The 15,457-nt window shown below is 40.6% G+C and overlaps 1 protein-coding gene across 1 annotated transcript; it reads right to left on the bottom strand.

Annotated features, from left to right (window-relative positions):
• Positions 1-8,247: 8,247 nt before the first annotated feature.
• Positions 8,248-10,203, bottom strand: LOC104297661 (dual specificity protein phosphatase 13-like). Its single transcript, XM_009897640.2, has 3 exons — positions 10,043-10,203; positions 9,529-9,746; positions 8,248-8,447 (listed from the first exon to the last, which is right to left on the bottom strand). The coding sequence occupies exons 1-3, from the start codon at positions 10,201-10,203 to the stop codon at positions 8,248-8,250; spliced, it is 579 nt and encodes a 192-aa protein (XP_009895942.2).
• Between the last annotated feature and the right edge of the window lie 5,254 nt (positions 10,204-15,457).

Consider the following 15,457-nt stretch of genomic DNA (forward strand, 5'->3'; position numbering starts at 1 on the left):
GTGGTGAATGGTGCCACATCCAGCTGGCAGCCAGGCACTACTGGTGTGCCCCAGGGATCAGTGCTGGGCCCCATGCTCTTTAATATCTTTATCGATCGTGTCCATCATCAGTAAGTTTGCAGATGACACCAAGCTGGGGGCAAGTGTTGATCTGTCAGAGGGTAGGAGAGCTCTGCAGAGGGACCTTGACAGGCTGGACAGATGGGCAGAGTCCAACAGCATGAGATTTAACACATCTAAGTGCAGGGTTCTACACATTGGCCACAACAGCCCCATGCAGTGCTACAGGCTGGGGTCCGAGTGATGGGAGAATGGCCAGGCAGAAAGGGACCTGGGGGTACTGGTTGATAGTAGGCTGAACATGAACCAGCAGTGTGCCAAGGTGGCCAAGAAGGCCAATGGCATCCTGGCCTGTATCAGGAACAGTGTGGCCAGCAGGAGCAGGGAGGTCATTCTGCTCCTGCACTCAGCACTGGTTAGGCCACACCCTGAGTCCTGTGTCCAGTTCTGGGCCCCTCAGTTTAGGAAGGATGTTGACTTGCTGGAACGTGTCCAGAGAAGGGCAACAAAGCTGGGGAGGGGTTTGGAACACAAGCCCTATGAGGAAAGGCTGAGGGAGCTGGGGGTGCTTGGCCTGGAGAAGACGAGATTCAGGGCAGACCTTATTGCTGTCTACAACTACCTGAAGGGAGGTTGTAGCCAGGTGGGGGCTGGTCTCTTCTCCCAGGCAACCAGCATGAGAACAAGAGGACACAGTCTTAAGCTGCACCAGGGGAGGTTTAGGCTAGACGTTAGGAAGAAGTTCTTCATAGAAAGAGTGATTGGCCATTGGAATGGGCTGCCCAGGGAGGTGGTGGAGTCACCATCACTGGAAGTGTTTAGGAAGAGATTGGATGGGGTGCTTGGTGCCATGGTTTAGTTGATTAGATAGTGTTGGATGATAGGTTGGACTCAATGATCTCAAAGGTCTCTTACAACCTGGTTTATTCTAGTCTAGTCTAGTCTAGTCTAGTCTATTCTATTCATCTTTCAAGATCCTGCTGTCCTGCCACCTGCCAATAAAGACACTGTCTGTAAGTGGATAATAAGGCTTACCCAAGTGATTGAATGAGATTTAGCTAATGCTGCTAGAATAATATGTGATCACTTAATGAAAGCGCTGTGTAAGAGTAGTGGTTTACTACCAGAAGAGGGACTCACCATTTGCCCTTGTGAATGCACTCAGAGGCAGTACAGAAGTGTGCACCAAGGTGAAAGCTAATCAAGTTCTCAACAAGTATTCCATTATAATGCAAGTCCTGCCCATAGAAAGCTTGGTCTCCTTTGCTTCCCTGTGCAAAATGTGCGGCATTCAGTGCATGAGTGACACCAAGCCTCTTCAGGTCTTCCTTGTTGGCTATGGAGCTGTAGAGAATCATGAACAAAAGCTCACAACAAAAAGCAATTCTTGCTTTGTAGTGCATTCATGTCTGTAGAGGCCAGTGACTGTAACGCTTTGAGACATTGTCTCAAAGAGTAAGGTAGTGAAAGAAAGGTACAAGGTTATGCAAAATACTCCAAAATATATGTGAAAAATGCAGAATTCCAAGTTACCTCACTTCTGCAAAGATAGTTTCCTGCCTATAACCTCCCATAAACTTTACAAGTGTTATAGGCTCTAGTTGACTACAAAGACACTGGGAATTACTGGCCCACCTTACAAAAACTCACTTCATGAGGTAGCTCAGGTCCTCATATAATTGTGGTTGAAATATGTATGTCAAAAGAACACACTCAAGGTTTAGCACAACCTATACCCATTTTGTCTCAGGCTGTAACTGTACAGTGTTTCTTTGCTAGAGTGGTATTAGCTTTGCTAATCTGGCTAAATTCCAGTTGATAAACTGCTTGCTTAAGATCAGCATGAAGTTCTTTTTGTAGGCTATTTTAGATCTTGTGCCCTCAGCTGTTTATTATGTAGTGTTTTAAAAAATACTTTACTTTTTGGTCCCAAGGGTCTTGACCTTGGCCTGGCATATCAGTAATGGCTGATAGCCAGACAAATAGTTAATAATCAGTTTGTTGACCACTTCAAAGTCCTCCAGGATGAAAGTCATTAGGAAAGTCATCCATCCATCCCTCTTCATTTTGCAAGAGATATTTAACTTGTTTAAAGAAGCTAACAATCCAATTTCTGATAAAGTCACAAGGAGAAAAATTTCTGCTAAAATACAGCAGAGGGGTGTAAAACATGCAGATATGGTGGTGAGGGACACGGTTTAGCACCAGCCTTGGCAGAGTTAGAGAATGGTTGGACTCAATGATCTTATAGGTCTTTTCCAACCAAGACAACTCTATGATTCTGTGATTCCATCTGTAATTTCCAGGTAGTTCCTCAGAAACAGCACATTACTGGTTCCACAGAACAAGCAGTGAGAATTTATAATACTGCTTTGGGTTATTTTAGCTCTGGCACAAGTCCTGGTGCTGACATGGGTTTGCACAGTAACAGAAACACCCTGTATTTACTGACCTCTCTTTACTCAACCTCTATCAGGTTGAGCTCTAAATGCAAATAGTCTCTCTGTTCCCCATGTCCACATTAGGAAGATCCCATGAAAATGTAATTCTCAGGTATTGTTCATATTTGTCTTATTAATGTTGGATAAATAAAGAAAATCCCATCTATAGCACTTGATAATCTTCCTGTATCACTGATTGCAGTCTATAACTCAGCATTAGTGATCAGCTGTTGCATTAGCAAACAAACCCTTTTACATTTTAATTCCTGTTAGCTAAATGTTACAAAAGTTAGTATCTGTTATTATACATTTTTGTTGTTATTATATGCATTATATGTATATTTCCCACCATTTTTTCCCGAGGCAGAATGTAACTGAAAATAAACATGCAAGAATAAATTGGAACATATATACCCACACACATTCAAAGGAGGTCTTCAAACTGCACTTAGAAGAATGTCTAAAATCAAATGATGGTGTTAAGACAATACAATTTCAGTGACTTTACAGGGTCTTAAAACTTTGCTTTTACTACCTGTTGGGCTCAATTCTGGAAATCCTGATTTCTTCAAATGGTTATAATAAAGTTAAAAAAATAATAATAAAAATTCCAAATATAGTTTCCAAATATAGAGGTTTAACTCTCATCACTAAGGCAGAAGTTCAGTGAAGTACTACATGTTATACTGACTTCTGCCTTCCCACACCTGGGGCCATGATTTTGAGTGCCTACCAGTGCATAAGGCTCATCTGCAGGGTGTCACACTCCTGATCAGAAGTGTGCTGTGATTAGGAAGCAGGCTGCAATTTGCAAACCCCTGTTTTCTAAATGCAGATTATCTCCCCAACATCATCTAGCTCATTTCTAGGCTTTGCTTTTTCATAGCTGAAAGAATGCCCATCTCTAACTGTAATTAATGGGCAATTAGCCAAAGGATTGTTAGTTCTTCCTGACTCTTTCATATTGGAGTTACTGTAATTGTAATCTCTAGATATTTCAACAAGCTTGTAACCTGCTGGTGGTTATAAGAACTTGTTTTGGCATAACATTAGGCACTAGGCATGGTGAGTGCAGATGACTGTGTGCTTTCTCCATGCTCCAGCGTGAAATAACCACCCACCCAAGTCTGAGAAATAAAGAGCTAAATCTGCTGTCATTCAGAATATCCCCAGAAATTTTGACTGCAAATCATGTCATCAAGCAGCAAAAATTAGAATACTTCTTTTTATGTGAAAATTTCCATGCTAGTTAAAATTAAACTGAAAAAGATAAAATCCAATCATAGTTCAGCTTTAAGCCTACACAGGATCATGAGTCTATCTTGTGTATGGTACATATTGCAGCATTCATAAAATCTAGATGTTGAATAATTATAAAATAATGCAAAGCAATAAAGAGAGTCTTATTCACTTTTCAATTAATTTTATTCTTTCTATAGGTTCTTTTTATAATGGATAGTTCTTTTACTTTCTCCTATGGTAATCTTAGGCCTATTTTAAGGCACTGAAGTTTAACAACGCTAACTAAATAAAGTAGTTGGACAGCATATGTTAGCAAGTACTGTATTCCCTAGCCCTTCAGAACAGCTCAGCCTTAAATAACACTTACATATTGCCTATGTAGAGATTAGGATACTCTTCACCCATGTGATTTAATTCCACCTTGCAGCTGTCCAAAATATCTGGCAGTTCCTGGGCAGTGAGAGTGCCAGGTTGAGAGCATTCCTGGGCTGACCCTGGGGTCTGAGTGTCTTCAGGTGTTGTTCTCTTTGGTGGTCACAGGCAGATTTAGGCTGGGGAGAGCCGTCTGGATGCCACTGCTGTAGAATCCACAGGGGAGTATTTTTGCTGAAGCATGCTTCTTTCTGCCACTTGACGTTCCCAAGCAGGTGGCTTTCTCTAAATAGAGTACACGCCTTGACGCCTCCTCGGATTAGCTCAGTGCTACATCGTGATGGAAGAGGGAACAGCCACAAAAATGAAAAGTCTGCTCTAAGTGAGTCTTAGGCAAAAAACCACTACTCCCTTCCCCACATAAGCTACAATGCTGTGTCTGACAGCACAGAGCTTTCCCTGTGAAAGAAATGTTGGTCAGTGCAATTGAGACACAGTCCCAAATGCCTTATCTGACCCAGTTCTAATAATAAGCTACCAGGAAAGAGGGGAGAGCTCATCTTAGAGGTGAGCTCAAAATAAAGACCATGAGAGCAGCTGTTCTGAGCCTCACCAAAGGTCCACTGAGCCCACTATGCTGCACATGACTGTGGCTGTAAGTGGATGTCTACAGAAAATAAGAACACACAAGCATGTATTATATTGCTTTCTAACATCTACAGATCATAGGTTTCCAGATGTAGATGGTCTCTAAGTATTTGTAACACTGGATGGATTTCTCTACCATAAAGTCTTCCAGCTAACCCTTGAACACTTAGAGTCTTTTACCCTCTGCAACATCTTATGGCAAGGCTTTACACAGCCCACCTAAACCTCCTCTTCTCTGTTTTAGATATGGCTTCCACTAACTTTAATAAGTGCCCTTAGTTATTGTACTGGAAAATAAAATTTAGAGGACTTTCCACTGGAATTTTACATGATTGCCTTCAGGTGATGCTGTGTTTTTGTGACTGCTTTAAGCAAATTTAATCCTCCATAGCTGTAGCTGTGACAGTCCTTTTCACCATGCTCTCAGACACACACTCTCAGCCTGTGCTGAGCTGGTACTAGCCCTTATGACCCACTTGGCAAGGTGACTCAAAAGAACAAAAAATTGGTTTTCACATCCTCTCCAGAGGAGATCTAACTCTTCTTTCTGGCATAGTCCTTTCTGATGGGAAGAGTTTGTTTCTAAACCATATGCTTTCTGCTGTGAGCTTTATCAGTGCAGTCTTCAGCTAAATATGAAAATAAAGTTGAAAAAACCATACAAAGGAATTAAGGACAGGTTGAGAAGACACCCCACGATAAGGTAAGCCTGAGGCAGGAAGACCAGCACTCCCATTTGTTTCAGAAGAGATGGAGGGTAATTAGCTCCTCATCACATGACAATTCCTGTGGGCTCCTGGAAGGGACTGCAGGCACTGCTGCATGAGTCTAGGTGCTCTGGTCAGCTCAGCGTGTACCTAGCTTACCTTTAGCTATTTAAATACCTTTCAAAATGAACCTTTCCTCAGTTAGGAATTAATATTCAGTGCCTTCAGTCTCCTGGTTTGATGTAGACTCTGTTGACAGATGTGAATATTCTGAACACAAGTGCCAGCAGTGAGGTATTTTTGTTTTGGCTCCTTAGTTTAACTTGACAAACCAATATTTGAAATACAAGTTTTCCTGCTGATAGTGCAAAACAATGAGGCGCTAATGTTATGTCACATTATGACCTGAACTATGGGCAACGTAAGTAACAGATGAGGTGGTCTCCTTTCCTTCTAGCAAATCACAGCAGACAGTATTTTCCAGTTCATAAAGTTACAGGACTAATTCTACCTCTTTTGCTTATCTTGACTGGAGTCTTTCTCCCTGAGCAGACCTGGAGTCAAAACTGAACAGTATATAAGGAAGAGCATTACAGGCAGGCAGGAAATACAGGCAACACACTCCACAGATTAAAATAACTTCTGTGATTTGCCAGTGCTCTTGAAAGCAGTTTCTAACTAATGCATTCCCTCCACAGTGTTGCTCTAGATGACCATCATCATGACATTGCTGGCATCAATGCCACACTGATTCAGCTTCATGCTGTACTCCTCTCTACCCTGGTGAAACAGTACTCTCCCAGAATGAGTAGTATCTCCAAGAGCAGGTACTAAATTATGACAGGATCAGCCTTCACAGCTGTAGCTTTGTGGGATAGATGTTCAGGGGTATGCAAAGCATTATCCTGATGGGAGGTTCCATTAATCTTGCTCACATGTGTCAAATTTTGCCCAGCCTAAAGCCATTAAGATGCATTATTTCACTCACATGAATTTCAGATTTTTCAATGCCATATCTTCAAAAGGTTTCCAGACTAAAACCTACTGTAATGTGAAGTATAAATTATAATGAAATATTAACTCATATAAATCCCTATTAACTCGACTGGAGAACTTAAAAGCAAACCCAGCTCCTCTACCACCACTCTGCTACTTTCTGAGGTATAAAGATTGTCCCAGCACTTTGGGGGTTTAAATCTGATTTTCTATTTGATCTTTTGTTCGACATCTTCTCTTTATCTTGTCAATGAAAAATCTGAACAGATGATAACATTGACGTTGGAATGGATCTTAAATATGCTTATTTTGCAAAGCATTTGTGTAGAGTGAAATAAGAAGGGATTTCTACATTCCCCTAAATGCTAAGCAGAATCAACATAACCTCTCCAATAATTAAGGAGGATAGAGGGTTGGGGAAGGAAGAGTTTTGGCTCACAAGTCACCACTATTTAAGTCTTATAATAACCTTGAAAGTCTCTTCCACCACAGAGGAAAATGATCAGAAGCCATGCCCCAAATGCAAAAAAGTGGAAATTTATTTACTTAATCTGTCAGGGAAGGTTTACAAGGTCAGTTAATCAATAAATCAAATGAGTAAAAAAGAACAAAAATAGATTTGATTATCACTTCATGGTTCACCATAAGATAACAAGTTAATTTCAAATGCTGTTGCTGTATTAAAAATCACATTGGTTTAAGTACCAAGTAAGTGGTGATAGGAAAAGTAATGTCCTCAAAACATCTTAAAACTAATTTGTATCAATAAAGCCTACCCATCAGTGTAAGCTAAGCTACTCCTACCAATGTTAAACCTGGGATGATTCAAATGACCTTATCACTCTCTACAGCTACCTGAAGGGAGGTTGTAGACAGATGGATGATGGTCTCTTCTCCCAGACAGCCAGTACCAGAACAAGAGGACACAGTCTCAGGCTGCACCAGGGGAGGTTTAGGTTGGATGTTAGGAAGAGAGAGTGATTGCCCATTGGAATGGGCTGCCTGGGGAGGTGGTGGAGTCGCCGTCATTGGAGGTTTTCAGGAGAAGACTTGATGGGGTGCTTGGTGCCGTGGTTTAGTTGTTTAGGTGGTGGTGTTGGATTGGTTGATGGGTTGGACACGATGATCTTGAAGGTCTCTTCCAACCTGGTTTATTCTATTCTATTCTATTCTAAATCCACTTACACAGAACTAATTTGGGAAAATTTGAAGGGAGTGTGAATTAATGAGTTCAAGCTTACAAAGTGCTTTGGAGATCTGGCATCTTTGTCTTAATATCCTCAACATAATACATAACATACATTATCTTGCTGAAAACATATTTACACAAGAAAAGTTTAGTGGGTTTGCTGACCGAGAGACTGCAGAGAGAGCTGCAGTTTATTCTGCTGGTGTGGGTCTTCAGGCTGTCTCAGCTTTCTGTAGCACTGCAATATTTAGTAGGATAGGGGAAGAGGAATGTTTCTATAGCAGTGCCTGGGCTCTTAAGAGACCACTTCACCAGGCCTCAAACACAAAAAAGTTTTCATATGAGACCATGTACATGAGAACTGTAACTAAACTGAGGAAGCCTATTATGTTACCCTCTCAAGTAAAGGCAACTCAAACAAACTGTTCAGCTAGATGCAATTATTGAACTTGCCTCTGGCATTAATGCAAAACCAGTAACAAACTGGCTCCATATTAATCACTCCAGCATGCACTGACCATAGGAAGCTGTATAGGCACAATGGCTAGGATGACTGAAGCTCAGAAAAATGAATGTAAATGGGTTTGCCCTTTCAGCAGTCCTTCTTTTGCCGTAGCTGAACATCCAAATTTTGCAGGTGTTTCAGAAAGCCACGATTGGGTGAAATCCATCGATGTTCCTTCACTGTTTTGATAGCTTCAACCAATGGGAGGTGATGTTTTATCATGAGATACGCTAGGACTAGGGAAGCTGACCTGCTTACTCCAACTGCACAATGCACCAAGATTTTAGCTGGTTAAGAAAAAATAAAAATAATTATAACCATGGAAGAGAAGCAGTACAGTGGATGAAATTTAATTTAAAGGGAAGGCAAACTTCTTCTGCCTTCTCCAGCCTAGTCACAGTAACACTATAAACTTGATGCATTTCTTACTCTTCTGATAGATCACATGAAGTGCTAACAGTTGAGTCTAATTTCCAATTGCAACACTCACTTATATGAGAAGTGCTACAAGAGCCTAACCTGATCTCAGAAACACTGGTAAATAAAAGAAAACCCCATTGAAAGCAATGAAGTTGTTCTTCACTGTTGTGAGAACAATGTTGTAAGATAAGATCCACTGATTTCAGAGGGGCTTACATGAAGAATGCTAAAATCTGTCCTGACATCATGGCACTAACACATTAGCCACCAAGAGAAATGGCTGGCCTAGTACCATTGCATAGTAAAGCAATTTGCTGCAATTTGACAGCAGAATGAGTGATACAGTCTGAGACAGCTCGATTAATGCCAGTTTACTCATGGTAAGAAAAGGATTTTTACATAATACAGGTTAATTAGTATTTTATTGTACCAGTGCCAAGAAGCTCACTGTTTTGTGCAACACAGTATAAATCTCTTCGGGTAAAGGTGTATCTCCTTAGGGGCACAGCCCTACATGCCCTGCTCACACAGGAAGCTCACGTGCAATATATGCTCCTTTTCATGCAGTTGATGGTTGTAGAAATGAGAACTTTTGTCTCTTTGTTTGTTCTTACAAATACAGTTGCCTCAAAAGAGGGTTTCCATTTAAAATGTATATTTTCACTCTTCCCTCTTTGAAAGAGCCTTTTGTTCCAGTTATGTTTCTCTCTACTCTGCCTATTCTTCTCTCTGCCTAGATCTCTCTCCTGCACTGCTCATTCCCTTTCCCACATCAAATTTCTAGGACCTAGTTAGAGCTATATCTGTGTATATCCCGTTACTCCCCCTTCCTGACACTCATGGTACAGGTGACCAACAGCTGGCAGGTCCACCACTGTGCTCATGGAGATGACCCATTTCCACTGGCTGCCAAGTCACATAACAATTACAAATACAATCATTTCATACCTCCTGGCGTGTTCAAAGCATTGTGGATAAATTGTGCTGCAGAGAAAAAGAACTGGCTTATATCAAAGCTTGGGAGGTCATGGGCTGGTACACCATAATAATCAATAGTTGCGCCATAAAAGTCCTGGCCTCCATGGCTGTATGTTGTGCCGTGGGCAGCATTTAAAACATGGGTCACACCCATCTTCCACAGAATAAATCTGTTGTGAGCTGTTACGCTACGGAAAACACAAAGACAAACAAATCAAGATGAGTGTGGAGATAATCACAGAGCAGGAGAAGCACTATGGTTGCATTTCCCAAGCGATGTGCTGGAGTGTCAGCCCATGTATTGCTTCTAAGGACTAACCAAGACAGAAGTGCTAGCTTAATCATCATTTTATCTCAGAAACCATAATGCCTGTGGTGTAAATGAAAGCAATGAGCAGAACCATGAGCCAGCTAAAGCCACACCTATGAGGCACGCTAACAGACAGAATGTATGTCCGAGGTGTGTCTGTGAAGCTGTACTTACAGGTCTCCTAAAAAGAGATTAGGCCACACTTCATCAACATGGTTGCAAGAGGGCCGCCCAGTGTTCAGGAGCTGCTCAATTTCTTTAAGGGAGGGGACACCCTCTGTGCATGCCCCGGCGTCTTCAGGTCCCTGGTTGCCCAGCGCCTCCACCCCAGACATGCTGAAAGCCAGGAAGAGACCAGGCTCCCACCAGCCTGAGATTCAGTGCTGTGTGCTGGGGTGCTGCCAGCCCCCGGGCAGTCACGGGGGAGGCTGGGAGATGGGTTGGAGCAGGTGCTAGGCAGCAGCTCCCAACATGGAGCCAAGCCACCCCTGCACTGCAGTGTCCCCTGCTCACCCATGCATCACACAGCCAGTTGAAACATGCATGTACCAAACTGGGCATTACTGGGCCCTCGTTCCATTCCCCAGGGCTCATCCTTAGAGCCATATTGCTCTGCCATACAGCAGTCTCAGTGCCAGGGGTGTCAGCCTGCAGGACATTCGGGAAGACATGGCTGTAACTGTCCTCAGTGGTGTCTTTGGTGCAGCAGCAGCAGCAGTTAGTGAGTCTGGCCACTTGTCGCAAGCAATTAAAGGCCTGTTAAGGGAAACCAGAAACCTGTTCAATGCAGCAAGAGTGGCAGCTCTCTCCCAGCAACAATTATCTCCCATTTATTTTAGGGTGCTTAAAAACATAACTGTGAAAGAAGCCATATCCAGCAGAGGAGAGGACTGAAAAAACGGTTAAAGTTATACTTCAAGTACTATGTATATGCACTTATTATGTTACCTTGTTTTTCTGCATGTTGTGGGGTTTTTTGTTTCGTGTGTTGTTTTGTTTTCCCTGTGGTAAACTAGTGCTTTCTAAGCTGATTGATTTGTGCTTGCAAATGAGGAAAACTAACTGAGAACGTGAAGTTGTTTAATTTGGTTTACTTTTCTCAGGTTTCTGGGTGGAGGCTCAAGGTGAGGCTTTACTAGCAGGTGTTTTTACATGTAAGCCCAACCCATTTGCAGCCAATCAGGTTCGTGCAGAAAGGTGACACTCATGTTTAAGTTTGGCCCTTTTTGGCTGTAAAACTTTATTGGCCTCTACCCCAAATACACTAAGAATTCAGAGTTTGTGACATGAAAGCTGATGAGCAGGACAACATAAGCTCCAGAAGGATGGTCTCCACACCCTGTGTTCCTCCAACAATTTTATAGCTTATGCCCATCTGCTTCAAAACTCAAGCCTTCCACACCTAGAGTCTTCTAAGCATTAAATAGTCTGTGAATAAGACATGTAAAACTGTGAGAGTGACTTACTTTTATTCCCCAAAAGCTGTCTTGAAAACAAACAGCAGAGATCTGGCTTTCAGACCAGCTCTGTTATGCACTAAACCACACGATGTAACCTCGCTAGAGAGAACAAGAGCATATTTTCCTGCTTCATGTTCTCCCTCATCTGTCATTCTGTCTGCAGCACTGGGCTCGGATACCTCAGCATACCTCTCTTTCTATGTGTTTACATGGGATTCGGTCATCAAGCCTGTGTATCAGTCCAGGACAGTCAGGCTTTCTGCTACTGATACATGCCTTGACATGAAACTCTCAGGAAGCTGGAGATCCTTCTCACCAAAAGTGCTAACTCTTCTAACTAAAGCTGAAGTCTTTGTTCCATAATGTTCTTGCTCTTTGCTCTTGTAGGACTTCATTTTGTCCACAAATCTCTGACTTTGTGAAGAATTGTTTTAATTTAGATTATGTAAGTTTAGACTAAATACAAATACTAAAAAATATTAAAACCATAAACTTAGCTTTATCCTTAAATTCAGCAGGTGATTCCTTCCAGGTGTAATCATTTGCCCAGATGGATTTGGCCCTTTACAGCTTTGCTTGTATCCTGGCCCTTTTAAAACTACTAAGGATGAATGTAAAAAGCAACAAGCTGATAGATGGTCACACTGTATAGAGGTAAAATTAGCTTTCTGTGAAGTAGGAGCTTTCTGAGATGCCAAGAATGTGGATGTTCTCCTCTTGGAACAGTGGGCAGCTGAAAGCCAAACATCTGTATGCAGTTACATGCAATCTTGAAATAGTTGCTGTTTCAGTTAAAATAATGTGATTCATTTCAGAGCATCCAATAGAAGCCATCTTTCTACTCAGACTTTTTGTGATTACTTTGTAGGTTGTACTTGGTACAATAATCTAAAGCAAACATTCCATGGCTAATAATGTAATAGGTGGCAACACTGCAAAGTGCCATGGAGTGCTCTAGCAGCATGGGGTTACCAGAAAAATGTGGTTGAAACCAGGACATTCATGGAGGCTCATGTATTGAAAATACTGCTATCAGTACTAGCTGATGCCAGTGACACCTTCCCATCTCTAGTGAAAGCATATTCTCAAAGATGGAAGCTTTTATAGTGAAAATGATACAACATGAACTTCAGCTAGTTATGATTCTATGGATACAGTGTTCTCCAACTGCCATAGTTCTACTCATTTCACTCATCAGCCTGTTTTCAGGATTTGACTTTTGGGATAGTCAGCTATTGAAAAATTGAACTAACTGAATTGTAGTAATTTAGGTCAGTACTAAGTGAGACAGAGTTTTGTGGTATTCTACAACATTAATGTATTTCTAACATGGAGCAATTTTTTCTGATTATCACATGGAGTTTACTAGTTTAGTCTTTCCTTTTGTTTTCTTTCTTTTTCTTTCTTTTTTTTTTTTTTTTCCTTTTTTCCCCTTACAGTAAGCTTATTGTCCCTTGAAAAATGATTGTTTCACTGATTTGGTTAGTTCTTAGGTACTCAGTCTCTTTTTCTTCCATTACAGGAGTAAGACGTTTGAAGATAAAATAGGTGCTTGGAAGTTCACACATGACTGTTCGAAGTATGCTTCAACTGAAGTACAGAAATAACAAAGAAATTATAAGGCAGGACCTGATCTCTACAAATACAAGATTGAAAAAAAAGTCTCCCCAAACCCCAGAAAAATAAATTTAAAAAGGCCTGATTTAGATCAATTAGTACTTCTGAAGAGACTAGCCCCCTCCTTGCTATGTTGTAGTCTTTGCTGGAAGAGAATTTTCAGAAGCAGTGCATTCTCTTTTCAGCTCAAGCCTTTCTTTCCTGTGTGCGGTCTTGAGATTTGAGATAGATTGAACATTTCAGATTATTAAATGCTAACAGTATTACCTAATGACAGAGTGTTTAAAAAAACCCACCTCCAAATCACCATTACATTAACACATTTTCACCCCTTTAATATATAATATATTGTATCAAGAGTTAGCTGGGAAGTTTCAATATCAATTTCCTTTTAATTTTCTTATTGTGAGCCTGAATGTTGAATAAATACAGTATATGAATTAACTACATGAATTAAATAGTTTTCAGTCTAAAATGTACCCATACACTTTAAAGATCTTTTTTCCTTTTTTTCTTGCAATCTGCAGTAGTTTTAAAAAAAAAAAAAATCTGTGAAATATAATTTGTCATAACTTCTCAGACTGACATGTCAGCCTTGGCACTGCTTGTCAAACTTACATCAAGGCATTAATGTCACATGGCATCAAGTGACAGAACTCAAAGTGATGGAATGAGGTTTATTGGAAATTTCTGTTAAATAAAGCACAAACTATTTAGATAATTAATTCTTTATCAGAACCTGAAATGTTGGTAAGGAGAAGTAGTTCTCAACTTTGAAGTGTAGTGGCTAAGAAGCTATTACATGACTACTTTCATTTAAGAGTTACAGGTTTTAAATTGTGTTATCACTTTTCTGTGCAAACTAGTTTGATTTTTTTTTTTTCAAATATTTATTAGCTGATGAAACTAGACAGGGCAGAAAAAGCCATTAGTAGTGATATCTTCAGATAGAAATCAATGGGTCAAGGTTTTCTCCAGGCTGAGTTTGCCAAAATGTTGCTGCAAATCAGCCCAACAGCCTCCATAGACAGGCAGAGAGCTCTCTCCAATGACACATGTCTGGGCTGTGTACATCTGTTTTCTCCACTTTTACTGCAGATGTAATAGTCCTGGATTCACAGGGACATGTAATTATGGTTAATTTTCTGACCTGGGCTTCTAAAGTCTGGAGGCTGAATTTGGGAAGCTGTTTGTAGGTGGATTGCTGGTCTTGCTATAAACTGTGTAGGAAAACAGGATAAGGAAGCTTCTGCTTTTAGTTTTGCCTCCTTGCTGCAATCACATGAGCTGGTGGATTTGAGTGCGTGGTTATCTTAGAAAACCCTCACAACAAAGCTGTAGCACTCTGAACAAACCAACACATTCCTGGCATTTCCAAATGAGATCTCAAAAGGTGAGTTAGCTCCAGGACTGTGCTGATGATCTATTCTGTAGCAAGATAACTCTGTAGCCTGCTACAGTCATTTTGGCAGCAATTTTTAGTTTATTGTTTTACTTATTTTTAGCTAAAACCAGTTTTGCAGATACAAGCAGATGCAGCAATGTATTGTAAGTTGTACCAACTCATCACTTGAAGCGTGCAAAAAGTTGTGATTGACTGGCAGTTGGTGAAGAACAGTTCACAACAGAAAAACTAAAGCAAGCACATAGCAGAGAAGCACAAACTCTTATTTAACTGAATTGTCTTGCACTCTGTAATTTTGTTTTCCATGTCAGATAACTGGTAGTCAGTTTGATTATGAATATGTGGACATGGAGTTAAAAAAAATACTACTTTCAACTAGTTTTATTAATAGGCCCGTTATTAATAGACACATTATTAATAGCAAGAGAAGGGCCTTTTAATTTTGTATGTATGTGTTCTGTGATTTGTCACTGATGAATTGACTTGCCATTTTGTCATCTAGTGCATGTAAAAGGAAAGAAGGGGAACACTGCAAGGACCAAAATTGCACTTAATTCCTATACTGTTTGCAGAGGCTGCTAAACTGTCAAAAAAGTGGAACATTCGCTCCAATTTATTTGGGAAACTACACATCATTTGGTATAAAAAATAAAAGTAGGATGGAACAGACTGCATAGAGATGAGCATCTTTGAACCAGTACCAGGGCATGTGACAGTGACCAAAAGTTTTAACAGCTTGTTTCTTTTCTGAATATCCAGCATTTGATCTATTTAAAATGTATACAGACTTTTAAAATTGGGATTTTACAACTGGGGACATTTGCATTAGATTGATCACAAGACTTGACATAGTTTTGAAGCATTTTGAAACACAAAATTTCCTTGTTTTATTGTAGCAGCACACAAGCATTGCAAAAGACATTTCACTCCCCTCCCCTGGCTCTGTGGAGAAGGAATATAAGCCAGATTATCTGAAAATGCTAAGTGTCGTAAACTTAATGGAGCTACACTGGCACCTACTTCAGCTGAAGCTACAACTCAAGACTTGTCTTGGACCTCATAGTAATTACATCATCCTCAAGGGAAATCCTAAATATTCTCTAGACT

The sequence above is a fragment of the Dryobates pubescens genome, chromosome 8 (genome assembly GCF_014839835.1).
Source record: "Dryobates pubescens isolate bDryPub1 chromosome 8, bDryPub1.pri, whole genome shotgun sequence".
NCBI classification, from domain to species: domain Eukaryota; kingdom Metazoa; phylum Chordata; class Aves; order Piciformes; family Picidae; genus Dryobates; species Dryobates pubescens.

Excerpts from the sequence above, each read along its gene's own strand:
- LOC104297661 (XM_009897640.2), bottom strand. The coding sequence starts at position 10,203 with ATGTCTGGGGTGGAGGCGCTGGGCAACCAGGGACCTGAAGACGCCGGG. Across the intron at positions 9,747-10,042 it reads AATCTCTTTTTAGGAGACCT|CGTAACAGCTCACAACAGAT; the intron begins GTAAGTACAGCT and ends TGTTTTCCGTAG. Across the intron at positions 8,448-9,528 it reads TGCTTTGAACACGCCAGGAG|CTAAAATCTTGGTGCATTGT; the intron begins GTATGAAATGAT and ends TTTCTTAACCAG.